Source organism: Taudactylus pleione, unplaced genomic scaffold (genome assembly GCF_031769625.1).
Source record: "Taudactylus pleione unplaced genomic scaffold, aTauple2 ptg000162l, whole genome shotgun sequence".
Classification (NCBI taxonomy): Eukaryota; Metazoa; Chordata; class Amphibia; order Anura; family Myobatrachidae; genus Taudactylus; species Taudactylus pleione.
The window spans coordinates 10,047,760-10,071,771 of NW_028284564.1; the positions used below are offsets into that span (position 1 = coordinate 10,047,760).

The window sequence follows — 24,012 nt, forward strand, 5'->3', positions numbered from 1 at the left end:
TGATCACGTAGTGTGGTTCTCTCCGTGTGCCCGATTGGCGCCGCCTTCTGGTGTCATTCATCTGAGCTTGGGGCGGCGGCAGGCAGAGGAATGGATGGTCTCACAAGTATTTAGGTAGGTTTTATAGTTCATATATCATTTGCACCCAGACGAAGATGCATGAATAGAGCATTGAAACGTTGGATTATATTTCATTGGGTGTCTCATTCCTGAGTGTGTGTGTGTATACATATATATATATATATATATATATACGGGGAAGCAAAACTGAAGGGCACTCAACAGGACTTCCACAACCTAGGTAGATATGATCAAGAAACCAGGCAGAGCCAGATGTACTGTCAACGTTTCAGCAGAAGGTGCTTTTATCAAGACATTGTCTTGATAAAAGCACCTTCTGCTGAAACGTTGACAGTACATCTGGCTCTGCCTGGTTTCTTGATCATATCTACCTAGGTTGTGGAAGTCCTGTTGAGTGCCCTTCAGTTTTGCTTCCCCGTATATATTATACCTTCTTGGTTTGTTGTGGCACCGGGGCAATACTTATATCCTTTGGAGAGTGCCGGACTCCTACAGGTTTTATTTATATATATATATATATATATATATATATACACAGTCAGGTGCATAAATATTGGGACATTGACAGAATTTTCATATTTTGGCCTCTATTCACCACCACAATGGCTTTGAAATGAAACAAACAAGATGTGCTTTAACTGCAGACTTTCAGATTTAATTTGAGGGTAATTACATACAAATCAGGTGAACGGTGTAGGAATTACAATGGTTTCTATATGTGCCTCACACTTTTTAAGGGGCCAAAAGTAATGAGACAAACTAAACAATCCTAAATCTAACTTTCACTTTTTGATACTTTGTTGTAAATCCTTTGCAGGCAATTACAGCCTGAAGTCTGGAATGAATAGACATCACCAGACGCTGGGTTTCATCCTTGGTGATGCTCTGCCAGGCCTCTACTGCAAATGTCTTCAGTTCTTGCTTGTTCTTGGGGCATTTTCCCTTCAGTTTTGTCTTCATCAAGTGAAATCCATGCTCAATTGGATTCAAGTCAGGGGATTGACTTGGCCATTGCATAACATTCCACTTTTTAGCCTTAAAAAACTCTTTGGTTGCTTTTGCATTATGCTTCGGGTCATTGTCCATCTACACTGTGAAGCGCCGTCCAATGAGTTCTGAAGCATTTGACTGAATATGAGCGTATAATATTGCTCAAAACACTTCAGAATTAATTCTGCTGCTCTTGTCAGCAGTCACATCATCAATAAATAAAAGGGAACCAGTTCCATTGGCAGCCATACATGCCCACGCCATGACACTACCACCACCATGCTTCACTGATGAGGTGGTATGTTTTGGATCATGAGCAGTTCCTTTCCTTCTCCATACTGTTCTCTTCCCATCCCTCTGGTACAAGTTGATCTTTGTCTTTTCCGTCCATAGGATGTTGTTCCAGAACTGTAATGGCTTTTTTAGATGTTGTTTGGCAAACTCTAATCTGGTCTTCCTGTTTTTGTGGCTCACCAATGGTTTACATCTTGTGGTGAACCCTCTAGATTCATTCTTGTGAAGTCTTCTCTTGATTGTTGACTTTGACACACATACACCTACCTCCTGGAGAGTGTTCTTGATTTGGCCAACTGTTGTGAAGGGGTTTTTTCTTCACCAGGGAAATAATTCTTCTGTCATCCACCACACTTGTTTTCCGTGGTCTTCCAGGTCTTTTGGTGTTGCTGAGCTCTCCGGTGCATTCTTTCTTTTTAAGAATGTTCCAAACAGTTGATTTGGCCACACCTAATGTTTTTGCTATCTCTCAGATGGGTTTGTTTTGATTTTTCAGCCTAATGATGGCTTGCTTCACTGATAGTGACAGCTCTTTGGATCTCATATTGAGAGACGACAGCAACTGATTCCAAATGCAAATGTCACACCTAGAATCAACTCCAGACCTCTTACCTGCTTAATTGGTAATGCAATAATGAGGGAATAGCCCACACCTGTCCATGAAATAGCTTTTGAGTTGATAGTCCCATTACTTTTGGTCCCTTAAAAAGTGGGAGGCACATATAGAAACCGTTGTAATTCCTACACTGTTCACCTGATTTGGATGTAATTACCCTCAAATTAAATTTGAAAGTCTGCAGTTAAAGCACATCTTGTTTGTTTCATTTCAAAGCCATTGTGGTGGTGAATAGAGGCCAAAATATGAAAATTCTGTCAATGTCCCAATATTTATGCACCTGACTGTATATATAAAATAAACTACAGTATGTGTGTTTTTAATGCCATAATGGCTTGTATGTATGCATTTCTAATTATGTACACATTTTATGTGATTACCTGTTATATTTGGTCTACAATTGAAGGATCCAATCTATATATTAAATACAGATCATTCCACTAATGATTACCTTGGTCATAATAGCTTGGGTTATTACGATAATTTGGCAGGCAGTCTTATGAAGACTACAGTGCACCAAAATTTCAGTCCAGAATACATACATAGCCACCATTAAAGTTAGGGAGAGGTGGGCTTAAAGGAGCTAAGGAACCCTTCACTGGAAATGTGGCAAAATATTGTTTGAAATACTTTAAATATCTGGTAGAACTGCAGTGTGTTATTACATGGAAAGTTTACTCTCAGCTATAGCCATCTCTCTCCCCCAAGGAGCAGGTAGGAAGGGGGTGGGGGGTGGATTCCTTATTTGGACTCCCCTATACCTTGTTACATTAAGATTGGAGCAGCTGGAAACAGTTTACATCCTGTCTTTTTCCATACAACTTATTAAAGTGCTTCTATTGAAGGAGTTGGGGGAGGGTCAGGCGCTGGTGTGCAACCCCTATTTACTACATGAGCAAGTGAGAAAACAGAGTGTTGACCAAAAGGGGACTTTTCCTTCAAAAGGGGCATTTAACAAGTAATTTATATGTTTCCCCTGACAATTCCTTTTTTATTCTCGTGAGACAATGTTATCCATATAGCAGGAAACATGTGTTTTGCAGCTCTGTAGCATAGGACACGCAGTGGAAAACAGGACTGTCTTGCCAGCTGACTTGTAATGCCAACATTTTCTCGGAGTGTTTTCTTTGTGTTTAACGTTACAATTATCTTTGCATTTTTCTCTGCATCTATTTCTAATGAAACTATTTTGAAGGCTATACTGGAATCACTCCTCCATAGATTCAGTAATTGTGTATCCAGTGATTTTTTTCTTTCTAAATTGTAACTGCTGAGGAACTTCCAGGCAATAGCTATAGCTGGCTAACTGTACAACAGACTTTCTGGAAGGGGTTAAGTGCACACATTATTTCCCATAAACCTGTGACATCACCAGCATCTGGATTACTGTAACTCAAGTGGAGTATGGGATAAATACTGGGCTGTGGAAGTGACAAGACTTATTTTTCCAATGACATGGTTCAAAAGAAAACAATGTCTGCGTTTCCAGGGGAATTTTGTACCTGTACACTTTCCAGCACATCATACATTAAGCACACCGGATAATGTATACCAATCCTCACTTGTTACAAATATTGTGCAATGAAAATTTACCTAAAGATTAAAGTATACGTCAGTAAGACCAACAAGGAGGAAGTCAGCCTTTATTTAATTACGGGGAAATTAAACTGATGATGGTCGTAATAAACTAGCTGTATATGACTAATAGTTTTGAATCATTACATTCTTTCCCAGTTGCATTTTAATCTTTACTCTGGAAATATGTAATGCAATCTGAGATTGAGGGCCTATGGCAGTGGTTCCCATACTGTGTGCCGTGGCAGCCTTGAGCTGGTGATACAGTACCAAATAAAATGAATTTTATTCAGTGTGATAGGCAAAACCAGTGCTAATGACTGCCAATCAAATAATATGTGGACAGAAAGAAGCGCAGCCCTGTCAACCACCACATAACTGAAACTAGAGGTGACATAGAAACACAATTTACTTCAATTTCATTTTTTTCTGAATTTCTCAATAAGAAACTTGTGGCCCAGGGCAGGGGTGCCGTGGAAAAAATGCTGATACTCTAGGGCGCCGTGATTCAAAAAAGTTTGGGAATCACTGGCCTATGGTAAGTATAGGGGTGGGCCTCAAAGCCTGTTTTTCAATGTGAATTATTATATCACTTGTTATTTTATAAATAGGAAAACTGCTGATGAATTTGTGAACAAAATAATATAATATGCTGCATTTAAAAAAAATTATATTTATTTACAAATTAGCTGGTGTTTTTCTTATGTACAGCCTCTGTTTTATTACTGTGTCAATCACTCTACAATCTAACCTGTGGCTGTGTGAAGAATGAACACAGAAGAGCCCTAGGCCAGTCAGGGAGGTTTAGTCGGTTAATAAACTAAAATACATTGATTTGTTGCCTACTAAACTAAATTCTGACAGAGGCACAAAAACATTTTAAAAATAATCAATTCTCCTAATTTAAATTAAGACTGGTTGTAATGAGACAAGGGCAGAAGAGCAGATAATATCTTAATAAGGCAATAAAAAGGCGGATCCATTTAGTCACATGACCTTTGAACTCTTTCTAATTTTTTTAAAGCATTTAACATACAAATTTCCCTTAGAGAGTGCTCCTTCTGTAACAGGACAAGTGCCATACTGATTCAGGGTATTTTAAGTTGCATTACAGCAGAGTTTATGTGTGTGGGTAAGAAACAGCATATTTCAAACTATTATGTATTTATGGGGAAGAGATGTGATTTTGGTAGGTACAGCATATCTGCAGAAGAAAGGCAGAGATGGAAGGTTTCATTTACCTATGCATGTTTTCATGTCCACGCTCGCCATAAATCCATCGTAGCAGAGGCAGCGGTACTCTCCTGGGATGTTGGTACATTGTCCTCCATCACAAATATCTGGGCTGTCTTCACACTCATCAATATCTAAAAAATGTTGATAAAAGGACTCACCAAGTGTAGCAAATCTTTAACATGAATTTCTAATGTCAGTATGTGAATTCAAGAAATCAAAATAGAAAGACGCAATGTATAGTCACACACACAAGCCATGTAAATTATTGCAGGAGGGAATTTAAATATTGTGGTGTTAACCAATCACTGGAGTTGGATTTTAAATGAAGCAAGACTGCTGAAGATCAAGTTAATAATATTGGTGAATTGTGTGCTTTAGTCCCAAGTCCTGTCAAAGAATAATGGAGGGGAACATAAAAAAACCTGCGAAGGGGATTGGTGTACAGGTTGGTACATGCTCAAACCGTTGGGAGGAATATGCTTTAGACTAAAAACAACATGCATAATCAAATTCTATTTTTTTGTCTCGTGTTAAGGTTATCCAAAGTGGATAACCCACCTTTCATTAGCATATATATCATTGCACTACACATCATAACACTTACCCATCATCATCATCATCATCATCATCATCATCATCATCATCATCACACTTATACGTCAATGACCAGTGTGTACACACAAATTATTATATGGCACATCATCACATACTCAAGTATTGTAGATATATAACATTGCCCAATACATTGTATTAGTTATACATCACTATACTTACACATCATTCTCTGCATATGACTTTAAAGGGTACTATATGCATGCACACATTCTTGCACTACACACCACTGAGCACTGTGTGCATATACATTGTTGTACTACACACCACTGAGCACTGTGGGCCTGATTCAGAGCCGCTCGTAACCGGCCGCTCGTTCGTTCCGAGCGATGTTTGCACAACTGCGCATGCGTACGGATCGTAATATGCATGCGCGAACCAGTCAGTGCGGCCGAAAATCGTTTGTTCGCTAAATAGCGAATGCCTGCTATTTTGAGTGACAGAATGAGGCGTATGTGGGTGGTAACAGGGGAAGGTGCTTGAAAACGGGGAGTGGAGATCAGAACGCAGGCGTGCTTAAAGGTCAAAACGGGCGTTTTATGGGTGTGCATAATTAATACAGCAGCGTCATTGACCACGTCACTGGGTTATTTTATAGTCAGAACTGCTCGCAAGATTGTGGTAGGGAAAACCAACCACAAGAATAGCGAGCAGTTCATACGCTGGTCGATGTACTCGATTAATCTAATAAATAGCGGACATGACGTAGGATATGAGCGGCCAGGGGGCGTAGTTTTCCAAAAAATGACCGCAAGTTTTGTTCGCTCGTTCAGACCTAGAGGCGTGAACAGACCGCAAAGAGCGAACGGTTCATTTGAATAGCCACCCCTTTTTTCTGAACGAGCGAGCGCAAATAGCGTCCGGCTCTGAATGAGGTCCAGTGTGCATACACATGAATGCACTACACATCAGCGTTCTAGGTGTACACGCCAGAACATCACACATACATTATGGCATGTAACTGAAAAGACGTTTAACAAAGTTGACTCACACAGTAAATTCTCTAAAGGAATAAGTCAGATACAAGTTAGTAATTGCTTTCTGGTACTCCCAGTTCAAGACCTACAATAATATTAATTCAAACTATTTCTAGTGTCGCAACCTTTTTCCCCAGAAACATAACCTAGAAATAATTGTGGTGGATTTGGCTTACTCTGTGTTATCAGGAAATGAGCACGATGAGATCACTTTACATAAATCTCACTTAGCCTGTCCTGTGCAGGGGATATACTATTGTCATAAAGTAGGCTTAGTAATCATTTTAATAGCCCTACAAAGAATAACGGAGTATGATCCTCACTCTTATGTGTCAAAATATGGAATCATAATTCACACACTTTCTGACATTTGGGCATAACTGGAACTCCTAGCAATTCACAATTACCATTACATGTATCACAACTCTCCTATTTCATATGTCTATTATATGTCAAACACATTTGTGCACATACGCTACTTCTCTGTACAAGTGACCATCTGACATCATATAGACATCTGTTACCTCCACAGGTCCTTGAGTCTGGCAGTAAAGCATAGCCATCCAGACAGCTGCATTTATAGCTGCCTTCTGAGTTTTCACAGAGGGTGTCACATCCACCATTCGTTATCTTACACTCGTCAATATCTGAAACAGGATAAACATCATGTTTAATGCTGTAGTACTACAGTTACATCTCTAACAAATAACATGGTATAAAACACTACATACTGCGATTATGTTTACAGTTTAGCACATACTGTATGTGAGCCCACAATGATAGTGGTTACTGTCCATATGGGTAGTCAATGTATGCAATAATTGTGGTTTGGAAGGTGGAAATCCACAGCGCATGTTTTACAAAAGTGAAAATGTCACTGCAAGACACTATTATCATAATACATGTTTTATTTTTGCATATATATTTGTGTGTTGTGTGACATTCTTTTTCTTGCATGGAAGAAAGGACAGACAAAAGTTAATGAAAATGAATGGGGTAGCAGCCACTTCAGCAGCTGTAGGGGTTTGTTAGTGCTCCTCAGCCACAGAGACTCATGTAGCTGTCACCAGTGTTGCTCCAGGACCATGCTTTTTGGTACCGTCAAAAGTTTCTAGATTTTCCAAGCTTATTAATTAAAAAAAAGTGAAATAGTGATGCATGAGGGGAAATAAAGTCAATCATATGTAAAAATCTCAAGATGATTTTAAACGCATTTGTGTCCAAATTTGCAAATTAAAAATTTGCTCTCTAGAAAAAAAAAAAATCACAATTCCTGCTCTGCTCCTGTAGCATATGCCCCAGGCTCACGTCAGGTATACATCAGATACACTTAAATAGGGGGGTGCTTCTCATCGTTAGGCCCCAAATTGTGGGTCGCTGAAGATGGGTGGGGCCAAGGTAATGTGTTTTTCCGGATTTTTGTACAGCGTTGACACCCGGCGCGGGACCTCGGAGAGGTAAGAGTTAAATAATATTGATGCAGGGGGCCCGTGTGCACTGCATACCCTGCACCCATTATAGATACTCCCCTGCTTAGGGCCGTATTCAATTTGAGGCGAAAAGACAGTTTCGGCAATAAAAAGTATCGCGTGTGACCTAATTTCGCCAGGCGGAATTTTTTCGCCGTATTCAATTTTAAAGACTTTTCGCCTAGGCGGAAAGTCCATGCAATGTACCCGGCGGAAAAGTTTCGCCTATGAATAGCAGGCAGAAAAATTGGGGTTTTGGGGTGCAACAATGCAGGAACCAACATACCAACATACCCCCAAAGACAAACTGTGTCAAAACATTTTTTAAAAATACTACAGAAGACCCCAAAAAAGTACTTTAATTTTGGGGGCAAAAAAGACCCAAGTTGGGGAACACACTTAAAAACTAGCGAAATAGACTCCTGGGGGGTCCCCAAGTATGCCCCTTGTGTTTTTAAATTTGCATGTGCTTGCAACAGATTGGTTTTTTGCAATTTTTAAATCTTCACTTTAGCAACTTTTAAATATGCTACCCCCCCCATTTTCAGGTACCCCAAATTTGCTGGGACTAGTTATTTTCGCCAAAAAAACCTGCTAAGTGCTATTCTTCACCACTTTTGCAAAGAAGCAAATTAGAACCTATTGAGAACATTTAAGTACCCCAAATACCTTCAGCAGGGCTATTCAGGGGCATCCATAGGGTATGCAGTTGGGAAGCCGGCGGACGTAATCCCGACAGCCGGCATCCCGACTGCTTAATCCCGGTGAGGGTTAAATGACAGGCATCTAAATCTAGATACCTGTCATTTTACCAAAGACGGGAGACCCGATCGAAGTGATGCTGGGTGCCGAGCGCGGACAGCCACGCGGGGGGGAGGGATAGGTTAGGGGCTCCCGGGGAGGACTTAGGGTTAGGCACCAGCCTGGGAGGTTAGGGTTAGGTACCCATGGGGGGGGACTTAGGTTTAGGCGGCGGGGAAGGGGGGGTTAAGATTAGGCACTTAGAGCGGGGATTAGGGTTAGGCACTGGGGGGGAAGGTTAGGGTTAGGCACCCCTAAGGGAGGGTTAGGGGGTAGAATAGGTTACTGAATACTTACCTGGGGACGATCGGGATTTTTATCCTTGTCGAGCTACCGCTGTCGGGATTTGAACCGCCGGCCAGAGGTCCGGCGGTAAAGCATACTAATTCCATCCATAGTGATCCCCCATCTCAGTGCATCTTTATGGGGTGTCAGGCTGATTTCCCCAAATCTGACAGGACTTTTTGCCTGTTTAAGTTTCGTCGGGTCTCGTTTTCCCGTTTTCGCGTCCTTTCAAATTGAATACGGGGATAAGCAGGGTTGCGCACGATACTTTTTCGCCTGCAAAACACGTGATATGGGCTAAAAGTCCGGCAGGCGAAAAAGTATTGCGGGTGTGAAATTTATTGAATACGGCCCTTAGTGTGATAATAACATGTGTTACAATGTTACAATGATGTAAAAAGTATTATTTCTAATGTTTTTTTCTCTTTATTAAGGTAATATAATGTCAAAGTTGCTTTTGTCTTTTTTTAGCACATATTATCCTACTTTTTACACCCTTCTCCCCATGGTTCCATTTTCTAAGCATATACTGTAATTAATCTCCCACTCTGAGATGTCTCGAATGATTCCTTTGAAACTATTCCATCCTTAGGCCATTCCGTTCTTTACTACTTACCTATGCAGCCCAGTCTGTCTGGGGTAGATATGTACCCTGGGTTACAGGAGCATTGGTATGTACCAATTATATTCACACACTTTCCATTCCTACAGAGGTTTTCACTGAGAGAGCACTCGTTGACATCTGTATGGGATACATAACAAATATTTTGAAAATATATACAAGCTGCATAGTTATACATTATTTATTTAGAAACCTTTATATGGTCAAATGGACTATTTTGTTACCGTCTCTTATTATTTACCAAAGTCTATATTCATTTAGCTCCACAGAAGATACACGGCTCCACGCAGAAAAAAGTATATACCAAATGAAATTAACATTTTGTTTCTTCTAATAGATTCATGTTAGTAGTATTATTCTGAAATCCTCAGTGAAAAAGGTTGACACATGTTATACAGAGAAAATAATGGTCTTAATCTTGAACTCAGTGTATCCCATAGTTTTGAACCTTATACATAATGAATCTAACACAAGAACCAAAATGTTAAATTAATTAGGGAAGAAGTTGGTGTAACTGATGAACTTGAGATAACAGATTTGTACAGGATACTGTTAATACCTTCTGCTCTGTGACAAAAGAGGCAAAGCTGTAGGGAAGTTGTTGCATGTTCTATGTAAGAGAGGTGCGGGTAGTGGATAGACTGCGTGCTTACAGCTGCCAATAAAGTAATTCCAGTCCTGACTGTATAGAATGTAACAAATCAGGGCCAGATTTAAGGGTTTTAGCACCTTAAGCCATGTCTGCTGTTCACACTCCAACTATATAACTCCCCATTGGGCCATAGTTCCGACCCCAGCCATATAACAAGAAAGTGAGACGCGATGATAAAACAATTGTCAGGCTGCTGACCCAGGAAAGACTGAACAGGAGAGATTGCTTTAATTGTTTTGTTGTATACCACATGCCCTTGGCAAGCTTACTGATAACCACAGATAACAGTGATTTATAATAATATACATTACATACTGACTTACTCTAGCATTTCTTTATGGTATAGGATATAGACAGAAGTGATTTTGAGGTTCGCCTTTGCCCTTAAAAGACTAAGGGGTCTATTTACTAAGCTGTGTTAGGCGATAACTGGAGCGGAGGTAAGGTACCAGCCAATCAGCTCCTAACTGCTAAGTCACAGGATGTGTTTGAAAAATGGCAGTTAGGAGCTGATTGGCTGGTACCTTACCTCCGTTCACTTTATCTCCTAACTAAGCTTAGTAAATAGACCCCTTAGGGTGAAATTCAATTAGGCGTGATAATGCAATAATGTTTAGTGCGCAAAGTTTTCGCACCCTTCATGTGCGAATTTCCACACAAATTTTTCACGCAATTCAATCCCAAAAGTCACGTTGCTGCATTCACGCAAAAATTCTAGTGATATAGGATAACAATATAGAAGTTTATTAGTGGCCCTAATACAAGTATTTGGGGTTCTTAAATTGTGTCAAACGGCTGTTTTATGCATATTTAAAAAAATGTAAATAAGTTTAAAAAGTGTTTTTTTGCTAAATAAATGTTCTTTTTAAGTTGGAGGCACATACAAATGCCTATAAATATATGTTTGTGTCATTTAAAAACCTTCAAAATACACCTGTAACACCCACCTGGAATCTTAAAAACACCTATCCCACTCATATAGCACCCCCATATACTTATCCCACTCATATAGCACCCCCATATACCTGTCCCACACCAAGTAACCCATTTTGCTGCACCTTGCACTTTTTCACCTGAAAAATTATTTAGTTATTGGCCAAATTCAGCTCATTAAAAATATTTTTTGCCTAATTAGTCTTTATGGAGGGTGTCCCAGTGGTTCTGAACCAAGTCCCAACATTTTAAGTAAAAAATAGGGGTTTTGCACATCTTTTTGCCTACTCAGAAGGTGGTGAAACCTATTTGCATCAAATGTTATGGAGAATTTGCACCCGTGAAAAGTCAAGTCTAATAGGATTGCGCAATAAGTACAATTTCGCACTATAAGCTGTTTTTTCATGGAAACTTATCACGCTTAATTGAATTCCCCCATAATAAAATAAATAGGCCCTTAAACCTAAGTCTCACTTACATATTGTATCCCACTCTGCAGACCCTCTCTGCCTTCTGTTACCCAATAATGTAAGATTCAGAAACTCAGAACAATCATAAACCAGAAGGTAATGAGCACACATACAGTAAACTACCAGAAGAAGCAACTTCAAACTTTATATTTATTGTAAGCATTTAGAACCGCAAATGTTTAGGAAGGTTCAAGACAAAGGTCTGAAATACTTGAAGACACTGCTGGCTCTTAATCATAAGCATTTTCTTTAGCAAAACAAACTGCAGTATTACATGTCATATGGAATAGATGGAAACATTCTCTAGACGCACCTACACAGGCATCTCCTGATAGCGCGAGCTCATGCCCATGGGGACAGTTGCATAGAAAACTGCCCTCAGTGTTCACACATTCTCCACCCCTGCAAAGCAAAGGGTTCCGCTCACATTCATCTATGTCTGGAAAGAAACATAAAACAAACACTTACAGTAAACTGAAATCTGCATTATATCCTAATTGCTCTGGCATTAAGTCAGACTGCCAATATAATGTGATTTATAAAGTATATAAACAGAGGTTCTTATTCAAAGTGTTGTAACTTTTTCTCTATACAATCCAGACCCATACAGCAGCTTAGTGAATTTCATCGTTTTATTTAAAAATAGGGAGATTGTAGAATCAAAACAAAGTAGATATTTACATTAGAAAACAAATAAGTGCAATTAAATCACCTTTAATATGTGTGAGAAGTTCCAGATATGCAAATAGGTATTAATAGTAAAATTGCATGGATAACGATGTACATAGAAAGATAAACACCATGTGGGAGGATAGGCCTGGAGATACCACTAAGCAGGAAAGGAGAAAATTATTGAGTAACTCACCCATACAGTTCTTCATCATCATGAAGCCACTTTCGAAGCCTTCAAAGCACTCGCATTCAAAGCTCCCGGGTGTATTGACACAAACACCACTTCCACACAGGTCAGGAGAGATTCGGCACTCATCAATGTCTGTACATACAAATAACCTTAACATGTTTATTTAATGTAATCCTTTTAATTTAAGTAGCACGTGCATGATACATTTTTTGATGATAGTGGCAACAGCTAACAATACCATGTTGGACTATAAACTACTTCTCCCCTAAACCTTACTGAACAACTTCATTACAGGATTTCATTCTAACCTCAATCAGCAATGATGTGCAGATAACTTAGCTACCAAAATAAACATAAAGAAGACAAAAATAATGAAAGTAGGTACTTCTGGAATGATATGTGTGCAGAACTGGCTATGCATGACCATTTACCATAGTTGTGGTTCCTATGAGAAATAGACATACAGTATATGACAGACAGGGGTGATTCCTGGGGAGAGGCTGAAGACTATTCAGTTTGCTGATGTTTCATAAGGAACTGTAGCTAAGGTGATACTAGCAGGGACGTCTAAGGGAAATACAATATCAAGTACAGTAGTTGCAACCCTGGATGAATCGGGTTATGAGAAAGTGTTAGAGACAACATTGTCCTCCACCATTAAGCCATCATATGATGGAACTTCTCTTAGAAGAATAATGTGAAAATACAGCAAAGACTCTTAGACATTGCGTGTGACATACAGTGGCTAACAAGCACTTGTAGCTGCATTTCAGTAGGTCACAAGCATAAAAGATGCTTCAGGCAGCATCTGAAAAAACGCAACGCAAATGTACCTGAACCCAAATTGTAATGTGTGTGGGTATGGTGACTGTAGAAACATTTGGTTCCTATGACGAGTCTATTCACGTGAGTCCTTATAGCATTAGAAACACTAGTTTAATTAAATACATTTTGGAACCTATGGGCACCCACAAGTACTCTATTGACTTATGTTTCCCCCTAGCTGCTATAAAGGCAATTTATAACAGTGTTGTCTTTATTTAGGTAGTTACCTGGGCTTCACATGATGGTAAGTTTTTCTTCATTGTTATTTGTGTATTTATATATATTTTAAATCAAAATGACAATATTTACAATGTTTATTAAAACTTATGGTCATTTTAGTTTTGCAAAATTGTCAAATACAAAATGGAAATCTAATCCCAATATGTTGCACAAAATAAATAAATGGTACTTAGTGGTCCATAGGCTTGGCTCAAATTATTACTGAGTTATTGATAATGGCTGATTCGTATATATAATATAATATGCAGCACTGAAAATGCACTTACGAATAAGGACTAAAAACTATTTTATGTTACCTGTGCAATTTCTTTCTTCCATGTCCAGAGCAAACCCATTGTTACATTTACACTTGAAGCTTCCGATTGTATTTCTGCATTTCCCATTAGTACATATCCCATGGAAAGCTTTACATTCATTTATATCTAGGGACAAACCAAGAGATGTTATTGTACTGCCTTTTCCAGTAATCCTGTAATAGTCTATCACTGGACAAGATTTTTTATCTTGTAATATCCTTCCTTAATGTGTATTTATTGATATGACGTTTGATCATCTGATTTCAAAGTACAGGTTGAATCTCCCATATCCAAATATTCCGAAATACGGAATATTCCGAAATACGGAATATTTTTAGCATGACTGAGATAGTGAAAACTTTGATTTTTGATGGTTCAATGCACACAAACTTTGTTTAAGGCACAAAATTATTAAAACTAAAGTATAAAATGACCTATAGGCTGTGTGTATAAGGTGTATATGACACATACATGAAATTCATTTATGTACTCACACTTTGTTTGAGGCACAAAATTATTGAAAATATTGTATAAAATTACCTTCAGGCTGTGTGTATAAGGTGTATATAAATTATAAATGCATTCTGTGTTTAGATTTGGGCCCTATACCTAAAACATTTCAATATGGTATGCAATTATTCCAAAATACGGAATATTCCGATATCCAAAATACCCCTGGTCCCAAGCATTTTGGATATGGGAGACTTAACCTGTACTAAAAAATGACTTACAGATGTGTCCACATAAATCTTATCTCCGCGCACTACAAGTCACATTAAACATAACGTGTTAGCTTGGTAGCGCTAAGCATCTTTACTTGCGACTTTTTACCTTCAAATGCGTCTTATTCACAAAGTGATGTGAATAGGACATACAAGCAACTTCTGTTGGCTTCATACCTATATTCTATGTGCAACTCAAGGTGCATCTGCATGGAAAATGCTACGTTACAGTGTCAGCGGCTGTGACACTAACGTAGCATTTTACATGCGGATACAGCTGCAGTTGTACACAGAATACAGGCATGCCGCATATCATTTTAATCAGCAGAGGCTGCTTGTGCATTCTGGGCCTGATTCAGAGCTGCTCGTAAGCAGCCGCTCGTTCGCTCCGAGCGATGTTCGCACATCTGCGCATGCGTATGGGTCGTAATGCGCATGCGCCAACCAGTCAATGCGGTCGGAAATTGAGCGCTCGCAAAATAGCGAGTGCCTGCTAATTTGAGTGACAGGATGAGGCGTTTGTGGGTGGTAACAGGGGAAGGCGCTTGAAAACGGGGAGTGGTGATCCGAACGCAGGCGTGCCAAACGGTCAAAACGGGGGTTTTAAGGGTGTGCATAATTAACAAAGCAGCGTCATCGACCACGTCACTTGGTTGTTTCTTAGCCTGAACTGTTCGCATGATTGCGGTAGGATAAACCTACCACAAGCACTGCGAGCAGTTTAGATGCCTTTCGATGTACTCGATTAACCAAATAAATAGCGGAGATGACATAGGATGCGAGCGGCCAGGGGGCGTCTTTACAAAATAGCGAGCGCATGTTTAGTTCGCTCGCTCAGACATAGAGGCGTCAACAGACCGCAAAGAGCGAGCGCTCAATTTAAATAGCCGGCCCCTTTTTCTGAACAAGCGAGCGCAAATAGCGTCCGGCTCTGAATCAGGCCCTCTATTCGAATCACTTTGCAAATGAGACGCATTTGAAAGCAAAAAGTTGCATGAAAAAATGCTTGGCGCTACCAAGTCATGCCACGGTATGGAGCGACTAGAAAGGCTGTTTAACGTGCAAGGAAGTAAGATGTATGATTGTGGACACATCTGTAACTATCATAAATGTAATTTAATCCCAAACCTAAACCCTAGGGAATTAAACTATTTGCTGTGTTAAAGTAACAAAAGTATCTGGCAAGTCCATACTCATTTATTAGAGACTATTACCTTTGTAGAAAGGTCTCCCCGATAAAATATCTGCTCTATTAGTAAAGCCTGGACCTCTGGGACACAACAGATTATATTCATTAGAACCAGGCTGTGGACACTCCTCACACTCTGAGCCCCAGGCTGCTCCTACAGCACAACAGCAAGCATCCAGGCGGAACCTGCCAGGAATAGGCTGGACACATTCGTCTTCATCCCATTTTAGGAAACATTGCTCCATACGTAAATCTGCAAGTGAGTAAACTCGCTGTCAATCATTTGTCAACCCTTCATAAAGAAATGCAAAGAGTAGTGGGCGGGCGGTCGGGCGGTCACATAGAAATGGATACTAAAGTACTTTCTGAGAATTCAAATATATGTAATGGTGATATATCATTACCTATATGCAAGCTTTTCAGCGTCTAAAGTTGGGTACACACTATACGACGTGGAATGATATATCACACAAATCGTACAGTGTGTATGCCCGATCCATCATTCATCGCATCATCCCATCTGCGGTTCAGCAATGAATGACGCACTGCTGTTACATGTACCATGTAATGACACATGGTGCCATCATACACTGGATCGTGCAGTGTGTATGGAACATGCTATTTATTGTTACATCACATCAGTGGGTCGCACCATCGCATGGTGTGTACCAAGCTTAAGACGTCTTATGCACATTGTATATATATATATATATATATATATATATACACACACACACATACTACATACAGCATGTGTTTGCTCTAGTCATTATGTCTTTAGGTGTCTACTAATAAATCAACTAATGAAAGGGGTGTGACCCCAAGCCCTATATAAACCTGATTTAGTAATGCAAAGTATCTACGCCCTCCTTCTGAGGAAACTTGGAGCAAAAGTCCCAGAGAAATGCATTAAGCTGCATGGGCTCTTTTGATTTTTGCTGCTTAACTAAAACACAAACTGTCTGCTGCTGATTACATCTCCTGTAATTCCGATTACCGCCGACACTTTGGAGGATTCGAGTTGTGACACTCTGCTGCTTAAATAGCAGAATCGCTGCTGCCGGCCATTGAGCTTACCCCCTGCACTCTGCCGCTTGCACGCGGGAGCTTCAAACGAGATCACTCAGCTAACTATCCACCAAAAGTGGTCCAGCGGACCCAGCGGCTAACACACCATGGTGCTGCTCTATCACGGCGGCTGTCAACCCTCAGTGCCACACATATAGGGTCTCATTCAGACCCGGTCGCAAGCGCCGATGTGCTAGCAAACGGGTCGCTGGTCCCCACAGAGCATGCGCACGATGGAGCCGGCTCCGTCGTGCACATGCGCGAGACCCGGCTAGCGAGACGGCCGCTTCATCGCTAGGGGTCTCGTAGCAGACGGGGCGAGCTGTCGATGTTGAGTGACAGCTCGCCCCGTTTGCTGGGCGGGCCGGGGGCGTGCCCAGCCAAACGGAGGCGTTCCAGTCGGAACGCTTGCCATTTGGGGGCGGCCCCACTGACATCATTGATGATGTCAGTGAGGAACTTCCTGCTCAAACAGAGCAGGAAGTTCCCTGGGGCTTACGAGAGCCCAGACCCAACCTTAGGGTCTGGTCGTAAGCCCCGATGGTCGCGATGGTGATGACCATCGCGACCATCACCCTGGTCGGTCACTAGAGCTGTGGGTGGTAACCCACAGCCTAGCGATCGACCAGAAGGCGGCACTTTAAAAAGTAAGTGGCCGCCCTCATTCAGAGCGATCGCTTGCAGCAAGCGATCGACTCTGAATGAGGTCCATAGTTCACTGCGGGGACAGTTTCAAGAGACATGAACGGAGACTGTATTTAAAGAAGTTGATTCAGGCCGAGGTGAGCCACGGGACCAGAGTGGGAATTATACCATGGCACCCTCAAATTAATCCACATACACCGACAGCTCCTATCCTTACTCCCTTGTGCCGCACTTACAACGCACTATAGGAATATATGTAACCCAATCGGATTGGACATTGCAGACCCTTTTCAGACTGGGTGAGACTTTATTTCTCTTTATCCACACATATACTATCTGAAATGTTACATTGAAGAGACTATTGCTATCACCCTGTCTGTTTTAGCAGCTTGTTTTACATTGATACATTATACCCACAGGGCTCATTGGTATCCTCTATGTTTGCATTCACTGTTTAGCCTAACATTGTGGTTTAATAAATAGTAATTTTATATTTGTTTACCAGCGCTGCATTCTTTTCTTTTTATTGATTCATTTGTTATAGTGGGTTGCAGTTCCCACTCAGTGTAGCAGCTCAGTAGTCAATACAGTCCTCACACAGAATATATTGCGCACCTGTCTTCCATTTCTAATTAATGGTGCCGTCATACACTGGATCGTGCAGTGTGTATGGAATGCACTATGTATTGTTACATCACATCGTTGGGTCGCACCATCGCATGGTGTGTACCAAGCTTAAGACGTCTTATGCACATAGTAAAAAAAAAAATGTATATATATATATATATATATATATTATATACATACATACTACATATATGTAAATATTGGTCACCAATTAACAAAATATTTACCTAGGCAAACTCTGCCTGTTCCATCCAATGTGAACCCACCAGGACACTCACAGAGAAAAGATCCCTGAGTATTGACGCACAGCCCGTTGGGACACACACCTGGAAACACCTTACATTCATTGACATCTGAAACACAAAACAAGAATTAAAGCAAAAAGTCACAATGTCAATCAAAGTTTTATAAGTTCTGTTTTTCTGGATTGATGTATTGGTCAGAATGCACAAGTCAGCTAAATGCAGACTCCTTTGTACAAAAGATTCTCAACTACAAAACAAAATCTAAATCCTAATGTTCATATTAGAAATTTACAGAATGAATATAAATGATAAAATATGATCTATATTTTAGTTATTTTTCCAATGCATCACAAGGACATCAGCAACTAGTAGCATCCTATTTACTAATAGCACAAGGAACTAAGAAACTATTGTGTATTACAGTAATACCATGAGGAAATCAGCAACTACTGTTTACTAATAGCACAAGAAAATCAGCAAATAGCAATGTCCTGCGTAATAGTATGACAGGAAAATCAGCAATAAGCAGTGTTCTGTGTACTAAACTACTAATATCACAATGAAATCAGCAACAACTGTATATTAAAAACAGCAACTAGTACTAATATCAGCCAGCGACTAGACAAACTCAAGGCTTCTGCCATTCACAGTGAGCCTTCCCTTTAGGGCAGCCTGGTTGCTTTATTAGCTAGGACACGTGGTCTGCAGAATTTTGGTTAGCATGCCAGAACTGCAGTCAGTGTGTTGGGGAAGACTTTTTCCACTGAGTAACCTGTGAACGATTGTCCATCCTTTAAATGGCAGCTGTAAAGCCAAATGCCAAATATGATCTAAAAATGCTTTTATTAGCTTAAAAAATAAGAATGAATGTCAAAAGGGCAACGCAAACATTTATTTTTATCTTTTAAACACAGCAAATAAATGTAAGGCAGTATGCACATTTTCATTTGCAAGAACGCTTTGCTATATTTATAAGCACAAAGATTTATGAGCATGAGGATAAATGCTGTTACCTTCACATGAAACCCCTTTGACTCTTGCAAATCCACGGGGACAGGCTGTATCTGTAATATAAGAATGGTTTTATTATTTTTTTTTTTTCATGTTTTAAATTTCTCCTCAAAATAGCTAATTCTCAACCATTTATCACATAACACACAGCTGTTTTTATCTATTGTCTAATCTCTGTGTTTTTGACAGGAGAGATGGGTACATTGAGTTTACTGATCTCTATTGGGAGATGAATGGACAGTGCACATGTGGGTCGTACCGAAGCAGATTATGGAACAGGAAGTAGGATAAACAAACATTTTCTACTTCCCCCCATCTTTGCTCAGCCACCTGCTAAGCCAGTGATTGCTGGGCATTACTTGTCTCATGCTGACCCTAAAGGACCACTGTAGTTAGTTAATGGGCCACTGATTTAGCCCCTTCTGTATATAGAAACCGGACAGGGATTTTTTGGTCCAGTTTTTTATAAATTAGACGCCATATCATTGGGTTACCTGATAAATACCAGACTTGTATCCAATGATGGTAATTAACCATCACAATGGTGCCTGTGTTCATTAATTAACCATCACAATGGTGCCTGTGTTTATAAGCCCTTAGAACTGTTGTGACAAAATAACAGTAGATCATGGTCAAATGCATTGAGAGTTAAAAATTGTGACTTTAATCTCACTATGGATACACTGTTTCAACTTTTCCTCTTGAATTCATTAGTATGTCACTTAATTATGTGTTTAATAGGATAAATCATGAAATCACTATAAGTATAAACTATGTTACCTATTTCACATCTTTCACAAGGGCTTCCCCAGGCAGCTCCCAGACTAGCGCAGCATTCTGACTTTAGAGTTGCTCCATTAATATTGACCTCACAGCGATCATCTTGAATATTGAGCCAACATGTTCCTTTGAGACTATCTGCAGTAAATAGAGGTCTTTTAAGTGAAAAGATGATACCAAAACAAAACACAATGCGTAACGTGCTGCATATTGTTTTCATAAACATTGTATAGAATGGTTGTTCTTGCGAGCAGGGCCCTCTCCCCTTATATTCTTTGTGTAATCATGTAATCTAAGCACCGTCATTTTGTTAAATTATAAACTAAATTACTTGTCTGCAGAAGTCTGTATCCATTTGTATTGCTAAATTTATGACCCTATGTACGGTGCTATGGAACCTTCATGGCACTGTATATATAGAATAATAATAATAATAATAATAATAATAATAATAATAATAATAATAATAATAATAATAATAATAATAAATATAATAATAATAATGTTGAGTGTCTAGAGCAGTCAAAATAGAATTCATCTTGACATGTAATATATATAATATCTTAAAGCAAATAACTAAACAGATGAAAACACCAGTTTAGGAACCCTCTAATTTGAAATGAAGAATAAAAATAATTTTTATTTTCTGAATAATGAGCGAATGGAGTTACAATTATCTAGTATGATAGTATCTGGGTTTCTACTTCCTAAGGGAATATCTTCACTTACTCTCTAATGGTAGAACTAAGTCTTCTAGACAAATATAATGAACATATATGAAAGCCCCAGAAATCAGAAGTACACATACTGTATGTCTGGTGATAAGACTCTGCACTGACTCGGATATGGTATAAGACTTTGTTCTAGTGTCGTTTCTTTATAAAGATTACATATCTAATTTTTGCTATATTAATAACCAAATCCTCAGTCTCGTTACCCTAGAATATATAATAAATGATCACAGCTTTAGGTATAAAAGCGATGCAGAATGTGTGAACTGGTTGTGTTCGTACTACTACCTATTGTATTACTAATGTCTGTTCATTGTTGATATTTACAAACTTCCCAGAAAACATGAGATACCAACCTATGCAAATGCGAGAGGTGGAATCCAGCTTACTTCCAGGAGAACACTCACAGTTAAAGGAACCAACAATATTTCTACACGCTCCATTAACACATGGGTTACTTTCACATTCATTTATATCTGGAATACAAGCAAAATACTTTTGGTTAGACTTGGATTATGCAGCAAAGAGAACCCTGAAATGGATAAACAGAAATATGCAGACATGTCTGCTCAATATTTTAGCATTCAATTGTGTTTTGAGTTGTGTTCTATGATACTAACATGGCATGAACTGTTATGACATATAATAAAACATATTGGCAGAGATACAGTGCATATTTTTCCATAATCTGGAGTCTTTGGAGAAGTAAAACTGGTGTTTTCCTATCCAGCCCTCACATTCCAAGAAACACACAGAGAACAGTATTATTTTTGCCATGGCTGGCATGACTGCACTGGGGTTTAGGTACAGGGCTATAAAGAGTTGGTACAAAAAAAAACTACTGTAGTGAGCTCACTGTGTTCTTATTGGACAGAGATGAATTAGATATAATCACATAGATAGATCGGAGGTGATCTGTGTCTCCCTAGCAGTTGTAGAGCTTCAAGTCCCAACAATTCTGGAGCTAATAAGTTCATATCTTAAAGTCTGGTGGTAAATCCAGGTGTGTGGCCGCTTGTATGGGCCTGTGTGGCCAGTAAAGCCACCATTCAGATATTATTTTCCATCATTGTGTACTATACATTTACAGGACAGAACTATACCCATCTCTCAATGCCAGCCCTCAGGTATAGAAGCAAGAGTGGCCTAAGGAGCAAATATCCCTTTTGCTTATCTATAAAACTTTCAGAATGAGTCATGAGGTAAGTACCATTACCAAGTATGGAAATATAAGCAATGACAACAGCAAACACCATATATATGTACAGTATATATACAGAGTATTATAGCAGTTTATACATGAATGAAGGTCGTTCTCTATGTAGCATATGACACATGTTTCCAAACTCGGTCCTCAAGGCAGCCTACCAGTGCAGGTTTTGAGTATATCCATGCTTGATACTGGTGACTTATTTAGTACCTCAGTCAATTTGATTTAACCATCTATTCTCAACCATGGATATCCTTAAAACCTGAAATGCTAAAGTGCCTTGAGGACCAAGTATGGGAACCGCTGACATATAACAATTCTTACAATATAAAAATGTTCAAGTTCAATATAGTTCCTTGAGCATATGCAGACATGAGACCTATATAGCTCACAGATAAGGTTGCTATACACTAAAGTGCAAACAGTTATGGGATAGCAGTATGTAAAGGTAATGGCAGGCGGCGTTACCATATTGTGTCATCTTGGAAAGGCCCAGACCTGCATCAGTTGTAATCTGACATCTTGTGAGTCAGTTTAAAATCCGGCTAGGATGCTAATGCAAGGTGACGTGAATTATCGGAGTTCAAAACGGGCATGATAGTGGGTGCCAACGAATGGAACATTCCATCTGCAAAGTTGTGCAGACATTCAACGCTCCTCGATTTACAGTATCATGTGTGTACTAGGAATACCTCAGCGGTAGCAGGCAAAGCAGGAGTGGCATTAACTGGAGTCTTAGTAAATAGACCCCTTAATGATCATGACCAGCAGTGTCTGGACTGAATTGTTCATGGTAACAGACAAGCAACACTGGCTCAAATCACATCTACTTTCAATGCAGGAGGTACCAGATGCATATCAAGCAGGTCAGTGAAGTGTTCCTTAGCTTCCAGAGTGCCCCTGTTAACAATTCAACACTGGACACACCTCCTCACCTGGGCTTATGCCATCGCTAATTGGACCTGGAGGACTGACAACAGGTGGCATGATCTGATAAGTCACAGTTCCAGTGGTTTTGGGCTGATGTTAGGGTTCGGGTGTGGCGCAGACCCCATGAGGTCATGGACCTTAGTTGACAACAAGGCAAGACCGATAACCGCTATGTTGCATTGCTTGATGACCATTTGTAGCCCTTCATGTACCTCTGATTAAATATTCCAGAAGGAGAATGCACCGTGTCATCAGTTCCAAGTTGTCCAAAATTGGTTCGAGGAGCATTCTGGAGAGTTCTGTCGAATGGTGTGGCCACCACATTTGCTGGACATGAATCCAATCAAACATTTATGGGACGTAGTGGAGAGGTCCATTCGCACTCAAAATTCCTGCACCTACAAATATCAGGGAGCTGTGGGAAGTTGTCCAGGCGGTATGGGTCAATATCTCTTCAGAGGTCTTCTGTCCACTTGTGGAATTGATGCCATGTCGAGTTGCTGCACTTCGCCGGGCTAGAGGGGATCCTACACGATACTAGGCATCTATCCCATGACTCTTGGCACTTCAGTGTGTGTACAGTATGTGATGCTGTAAATGTTGTGAATGTCATCAACAAGGCTAATATGATACTGTTCCCAATCCGCATACATCTTAACATAGTTGTTGCTTTACATATTTTCCCTACTGCTGTTTTCTTAATTTCAGCAAAATGTGATTTGTTGTTTGTGCATCAGATTTTTTATTTCATTTCATGCTTTTCCTTCTAAAAAAGCACAAGTGCTGTCATAGGCTTGTGATGAATATAATGTGTAAGATTGGAAAAGCAAATGGTTACTAGTAGAGCGCTATGTGCATGTCTTCTTCTGCCTGATGTCTAAACAAAGAAAATACCTGGAGCAGTTCTGAGGTGTCTCAGTTCTTCTGAACTGGGCACCTATATTATGGGATCCAGACATTTGTACAAATTGGTGTAGAGGACCTAGTAACTAAGCATTTACTTTGAAGATGAAAATAT

At 39.8% G+C, this 24,012-nt stretch overlaps 1 protein-coding gene across 1 annotated transcript in view; it reads right to left on the minus strand.

Annotated features, from left to right (window-relative positions):
* The window catches only part of FBN2 (fibrillin 2), a 294,460-nt gene that overhangs the window by 101,834 nt on the left and 168,614 nt on the right, over nt 1-24,012 (minus strand). The window contains exons 20-30 of the mRNA XM_088475116.1: nt 21,211-21,330; nt 20,124-20,261; nt 19,346-19,396; nt 18,315-18,440; nt 15,773-16,000; nt 13,837-13,962; nt 12,479-12,607; nt 11,927-12,052; nt 9,553-9,678; nt 6,906-7,028; nt 4,798-4,923 (exon numbers count right to left, since the gene is read on the minus strand). Of these exons, the coding sequence (XP_088331242.1) occupies nt 4,798-4,923; nt 6,906-7,028; nt 9,553-9,678; nt 11,927-12,052; nt 12,479-12,607; nt 13,837-13,962; nt 15,773-16,000; nt 18,315-18,440; nt 19,346-19,396; nt 20,124-20,261; nt 21,211-21,330 (1,419 nt within the window). The remainder of the gene's footprint in view (nt 1-4,797; nt 4,924-6,905; nt 7,029-9,552; nt 9,679-11,926; nt 12,053-12,478; nt 12,608-13,836; nt 13,963-15,772; nt 16,001-18,314; nt 18,441-19,345; nt 19,397-20,123; nt 20,262-21,210; nt 21,331-24,012) is intronic.